At 38.2% G+C, this 6,903-nt stretch overlaps 1 protein-coding gene across 1 annotated transcript; it reads left to right on the top strand.

Annotated features, from left to right (window-relative positions):
- Positions 1-1,004: 1,004 nt before the first annotated feature.
- Positions 1,005-2,856, top strand: LOC121422031 (muscarinic acetylcholine receptor M2-like). Its single transcript, XM_041616833.1, has one exon. It carries the CDS (start codon positions 1,436-1,438, stop codon positions 2,756-2,758), a length of 1,323 nt encoding a protein of 440 aa, XP_041472767.1. The 5' UTR covers positions 1,005-1,435; the 3' UTR covers positions 2,759-2,856.
- Positions 2,857-6,903: the final 4,047 nt, after the last annotated feature.

Genomic DNA, 6,903 nt, shown 5'->3' with positions numbered 1-6,903 from the left:
CCAATACTTGTTAAGGGTAGGGTTTCACACGCCAATACTTGTTAAGGGGTGCATTTTCAGATTATGGAAATTACGTGTTTAGGGTGCTTTTCGAGACCCCATGGTCGCGCATGGTATCCACTCGTGAATGGAAGTGCCCCCCCGGGATATAGAATAGAATTGTGGCAATGGTTAGTGCTTCTGACGTGAATTGCCTGTGCATACTACATGAATAAACTATTTACAAAAAAGGGGAGGGGTGTGGCATGTGCCTGTAATCCAAGCTATGCGGGGAAGTTACTAATTGATGCAGAGGTTCGAGGTTCGAGCTCTAATCACGTCTTTCGGATGGTGACGTCAAGGTCCATCCCAGATGTAAATTATCACATGATTTATACACGTCGGAAAAACTCAATTTACAAATACACACCAACATACACACACACTGACTCGCATCAAAGTGGAACATAGGCCAACAGACTAAATACCATAATTTCTTCTTGTCTTATTTTGTTCAATGATTTCAGGTGCGGATGCCTGCCCCCAAAAGTTTCACAATCCAGAAAATAAAAAAAAAGGAATGAGAAAAGGAAAGACAAATAATGGAAAAGGGTAAAATATTTTATTTGTTGAGTATTATTACAAAGTCACAAAATTAGATATTCATTGTTAAAACGGCAATAATTTCTGCTTGCTCGCTTCGCTCTGCTGTCATGATTTTCAAGGAATTTCCCCGCTCACTTCATGTTAATCGTGCCTCTTCGAAATTTTTGGCTCATACCACTTTACCACGAGTAAGGAACACAACCACCGCTGTAAATGGAATGGACACAAGCATTTATCCATATGATTCTTCTTTATTTAAGATGTACCTGTAACATTGCGTTTGGCCAGTATTCTTAAACAAAAAGGAGGGAGATTTTCCGTTTCCCCTCCTCCTACTTCAACTTCTACGTCTTCTTATTTTTCTTTTTTTATCTCCCCTTCTCCACCTCCTCATCATTCTTCAACTCAAATATTTTCTGCTCGATCTCCTTCTCCTTTTCTCCATTCTTCCTCTTCTTTTTATTTGAATTTGTCCTTCAACTTTTCATGAGATGCTGTGTATTTCCCCCATCTTTATGCTTTTTTTTATTACTGCACATCACACCAATTTACGCAGATTTGCTCTTATATTATGAAGAAAGCAGCATGTACGTGAGGAATCGATATAGTTGGTGTGTGTCAGTAAGCAATATCAAGGACATTTATGTTCATTTTTTTCTACCTTACTGAAAAAAATATGAAACCATATATATATTCATGCCCATGCACATACAGCCTCCATTATATTCAGAAGACACACTGGCTTACTAGTGGCAGTTCTGTTTCAAATCATATAAAGTGTGATCAAACCATCAGTTTGCCGTAAAGCCAACCTCGTGTTCATTGGAGCAGTTGACCTGACCCTGTCAAGATGGACATCTTGAATGTTTCGGAAATTTCTACGGGATCCTCGGATCTGGACATGAGTGAAGATATCCCCAAAGACACACCAGGGCCAGAGTTTAGTGTCGCCTTCCTAGCTCTGATCGTTTTCTCTGGACTGACTGTCACCACCAATAGTCTCATCCTGGCTGCCTTCTACGTCGAGAAGAAACTGCGGACATACACCAACTGCTACATCTTCAACATGACTATTGCAGATTTGGTCGTGGGACTATTCTGCATGCCCATACTTTCTACGATCCATCTCTTCAACGGTTGGCCCTTTGGGAAGGTGGCGAGCATTCTGTTCATGGGGTTCCAGAACTCGATCCTGGCTGTGTCCGTGTGTGGTGTTGTCGTGGTGTGTATTGATCGTTATTTAGCTACGTTCTTTCCCATCCTGCACTACCAGAGACGGAGTATCCGCAAGGCTGTGGTGGTCAACATGCTCACGTGGGTCGCATCATTCGGAGTCTGGATGATGGTCACGTCCGGTTGGGACTTCATCAAGCCAACCAACCTTGTCATCTCCTCTGGCCTCTCCAGACCAAACTACAACCTGACCTACACGGCAAGCCTTCTTGTATTCTTTCTGAGGTTCGGATTGCCGTTTCTTCTGATGACTGGTCTGTACATCCGAATTTACTTCCGTGTTAAAAACATCGGCAGTAAAAACCTCACAAAGTATTTTAACAGGGAGAGGGGCGTTGAAAAAGGACATGCAAAATCCGCTCCCCTGAGAAGGCCTAAAGACAGGCGCCCTCCCAGCCCCGGTGAACTTGATGGATCGAAAACCTCAGTGACATCGATTGAAGAAACAGCTATCTCAAGTGTCTCTCTGGATATGATGAGCAATACAGGAGCGACTAAGGGTGTCGAGAATCCACAAATCGGGGACGAAAAGTTTTCAAATGGAATTGGAGGCTTGGCCTCCGACGGTCCGACACGAACATTTAAGACCATGGCAAGAGACGAGGAAGATAATGTGAAGTCTCGGAGCAACGCTATTTCGAAGGAACCCAAGAAAGAATCAAGAACCGAAGGACGAAAGGCAATGCGGACCATGAGCATGATTGTCCTGGTGTTTATTCTGACCTGGCTACCAACGGCAGTCTCGGTCACCATGTACGCTCTGGCCCCTGATTTCTACCGAACCATCAGTAAGTCCATCAGGTTATCTGAGATAACACGTTGGATTGCCTTCAGCAACAGCCTGGTGAACCCTTTGGCTTATGCCATGGCTCAACCACTCTTCAGGAAAACCATCATCAAGATCCTGCGGCGTTGTGTTAATAGAAAATCTCAGAAATAGTTTGAAGATAATTAAGGAGAGCGGGGCGAACATAGACGCAGTGAATTGGACCACGTCCTCTAACCTTACAAAAGGTCGCCCCTCCCAGTTTACCGAGGTGGTCGCAACCACCGCATCCCCTCCATCATATTGATCCCCCCCAAAAAAAAAATGATTATTTGCATACAATAAAATTATGAAATTCGTCAATCAACGTGTTTTAAGGCCAAATGTTTTATTTACCATGAAAGAACTAAGAAAGTAAATAAATATTCAATAACTTAAGAAACAAAAGTATGGTTTACCAACACGAGGTTCCCATCCCAAATTTCACAATTTCTACCCTATACACCCAAACTCTAGATGTAAAAGCAAGTGGTGGGCTACATTCTGGCAAGCAGCGAATTCATACAAATTGGTAATACTTAAAATAAGGAGGAGTGCCAATGAATCTTGAAAAGACACATATCGAGCAGAAAGTTGAAATTGATCGTTACTTGTGTTCGTCAGCAACTGACAAACACATCTTAACTATTAAAGGTCAAGTTTACACCGGAAAACTTTTGATGTGAATACAAAGAGAAAATCAAATTGGCATAACGGTCAAAATTTCATCAAAATCGGATGTAAAATAAAAAAAGCTATGACATTTCAAGTTTCGCTTATTTTTCACAAATGAGACAGTCGATGACGTCCCTCAGTTACTATTTCTTTTTGTTTTTTTTTATTATTTGCATTATACAATATTTCTTTTTTTTTACAGATTTGACAATAAGGACCAACTTGACTGAAACATGTAATATTAAACAATGTTAGTTCCACATGTTCAGGGAGGAATTAATAATTGTTTCATCTGACAATGATGACAAAATTAGAATATCTCATATAATAAAATATATAATAAAATACAAAAGAAATTTGCATACCGACCAGGATGTGCATAACAGTTTTGTGAAATTAAGCGAAACTTTAATAGGTCGTATCTTTCTTATTTTACATCCGATTTTGATGAAATTTTCAATGTTATGCTTGTTGGATTTTTTTCCTTTTTATTCAAATCAATTTTTTGTTGGGGTGGAGCTGTCCTTTAATGACTCATTATGATAAAAAGATGATAATATCATGTATATAGGCTAATCGAATCCTTGCTCGAACATGCTATGTAAAACCTTTTGTTTAAAGTTTTGACTGCCTATATAGACAGTTGATTGTATTTATTTCAAGGACAGAAATTTGCGATCGGGAGCATAATTTCTATTGTGAAATTAATGATACTTTCGACATTAGCTTTTTTTTTGGGGGGGGGGCGGGCTTCAGTGTTTCGAACATTCTGCTTTCCGTGTATTAATGAGATCTTTTATTCCTTTTTTCTTTGAGTTATTTAATGACTCTTTTCGAAAGAAAAAAAACAGATTTTACATTGGTTAGACGAGTCTTTGCTTAAACACGCTCTATAAATCATTTTATTCAAGTTGTTGACTCAATTATGGACCATTGATTGAGTTTTATTTTTAGGGTAGAAATTTCGCGGCCAGGCACAATATTGTTAAATTAATGAGATTTTTATTTAATATAGTCCATTGTAGAACTTAACGATTTGGAATACTCTCCTTGTATTGCATTGATGAGATATTTAATTCTTTCTTTCTTTGGGGGAAAATTAAGGGTTTTTTCTCAGTTGGTGTAATATATAATGTAGGAGAAGCGTTTCAAAGACTTGTTTTAAGGACAATTATCCATAAATCGCGTTACAGTTGACATTTTCTGTCTGTTGGTCAAATAGCTGTGGGCCATTTCAAGTTATCATTTTCTATTTACTATATCTAAGATACCATTCACACATGTGTATTCGAATTATCAATATCCAAGTTTCAAATTACTCTATTCAACTTTATTAAGAAGTAATTATCATCATCGAGTATCTCACATAATTATGCGGTGTAACCATAAAATTATAGTGCATGCTTGTTTAATATTAATTCAATTGGTCGTTATATTTTATTTCTATGGATTTTTTTACACTGGTGGAAATGAAAAAAAATGAAACTGAGACAAACAAAATCATCCAAAGCCTGTTAAATTGTCGGGTAATTCAAAACAATTTGTCGACTCGTTAACAGTATAGCGAGGCCAGGTTAATGTTTGATTTGCAAAGTGTACATAGTTACGACGAAACTCATCTGTTTTGTGTAAGTTAGGTAATGAAACTAAGTTTAGGGGCTTGCCTCTCATACAAGATTTACTTTTTTGGCAGGCCCCTCGGTTTTACGCTAAAATATAAAAAATCATATGAGTTACCTTAATTTCTTTGATTGTGTTTATGGAATGTATGATAATGCTATGTATTATATTCTGACTTGTTATATTTTTGACTTTGTTATGTTTTTGTTTATAATAATGTACAAAAATGTACAACATTGTGAAACAGAATTCAACAAATGAAATATAATTGAATTTCGGAAATTTATCAATTTATCTGTCAATAAATCAACAGTAGAGTACATTAATTACAACAATATTTCTTCGTTTGTTTGTTTTTTTTGTTATAGTGGAGGATGGAATTTTGATTAACTAAATGATTCTTACGGGTCAAATCACAAGTCCACCCCAGAAAATTTTTGATTTGAATCGATAGAGCAAAATCAAACAAGCATAACACAGAATTTTTTTATCAAAATCGGATGTGAAATAAGAAAGTTATGACATTTTAAAATCTCACTTGAAGTGGCAAAACTACGAATTGTGGATGCCTCCGCCTACATGATAGGCTAACCCGACTTCAGAAAACGGGCAATGGATTCGAAGGAGACCGAAATGGAAAAAGAGAGGGGTCGAGGGAGACAGAAAGCAAGGGGTGGGTGGGATATAAAGAGAGAGAAGAAGGGGGGGGGGTGGATAGAAGTGGAGATTTTCGGGGGTGAACGCGGGGTCGTCGACAATGACAATGGAGCAGTCGGTACTTCATGTGTAACCTAATGAGTCAAAGATTTTGAGGGGGCCAGATGTGTCGTATCGGGCAAAATCTATATAAAAAAGTTGCAAGGAGCGAAGCGAGTGAGCAAAAATTTCGACCTTTTTAATTATCGAATATAATTTTGAGATAGATTTTGACATAATACTATGAAAATAAAATCACTATCCTTTTCTCTGTCCTTCTCTCTTTTTTTTGACATGATTGTTTTTATCTTTGTTATTTTTATCAGTGCTACGCCACTGGGAGAAGTAGATGATAAGTGGAACGGGTTGCGGGGTGAAGTGGAACTTGCTTGATTTTGACGAACTTAAAAAAAAAACATGCAAAAAAATACTCCTCATGCATGAGTCGTGATAAATTTTTTTGGTGGCTGATCAATTACTTTTGACAGATCGAGTGCCCCTCCCACATTGTTCCCGGACCGCCTCTGAGAAGATCGGAAAACCATATTGTTTCGTCACTAATTGTGACGTCATTGGACATACATCGATATCATGGTAATCAAATATTTGTTATATCTTATGAAATAAAAACACGAATAATAACAACTGTGTGGGGGTCGATCGGGCGCTCGACGTCTGCATGCGTGCTCACCCAAGGTTACACCAATTTTTAGGTGAATTAATTTGCATTAACCTCCGGGATTTGGTTTTATTTACTCAGAATCTGCATTTCTATAAACAGCTTTACATACACCACATAAAAGACAACCCTCCCCTGAGTCCCCCAAAAATCTTGTCTCCCGAGCGCGCATGCAAGGCCCGCCAGCCCCGCAGCCCCCGCTTGGTTTGATAAGTATAAAAAAGATAATCCGATTTTACAATATGTATTCTTCAGTGTAATTCCCTCAAAGCGAGTTGGACAAGGAAACTATATGATCTATATTACAGCAGCGTCTGCGGGGCATCACATTCCTACGGGTTCAGCGAGGTAAGTTCCCGGGCAAGGCTCGAGTCACATCAACTTCATTGCCCCCTATTTTGATAGCAGGTTAATTAACTTAAACTCAGGTTTAGAGTTGTGGTTTAAGTATTGGAAGCCAAAAGTATCATTTTTTTTATTAAGTTGTATGTTTCATATGTTCACTGTGCTCTTGCCTGATTCATCGATGTAAAGACAATCATCTATTTATACTTTTTAGACAATTATGAATGATTTGAGAGCCAAATGAGCTGAAGTATATGATATCTCT

The sequence above is a fragment of the Lytechinus variegatus genome, chromosome 9 (assembly GCF_018143015.1).
Source record: "Lytechinus variegatus isolate NC3 chromosome 9, Lvar_3.0, whole genome shotgun sequence".
NCBI lineage: Eukaryota > Metazoa > Echinodermata > Echinoidea > Temnopleuroida > Toxopneustidae > Lytechinus > Lytechinus variegatus.
Note: the sequence above shows the minus strand (reverse complement) of the source record. Positions and strands in the feature narration are given on the sequence as shown.

What these genes read in the sequence shown, in the direction of transcription:
- LOC121422031 (XM_041616833.1), top strand. Translation starts at nt 1,436, where the DNA reads ATGGACATCTTGAATGTTTCGGAAATTTCTACGGGATCCTCGGATCTG.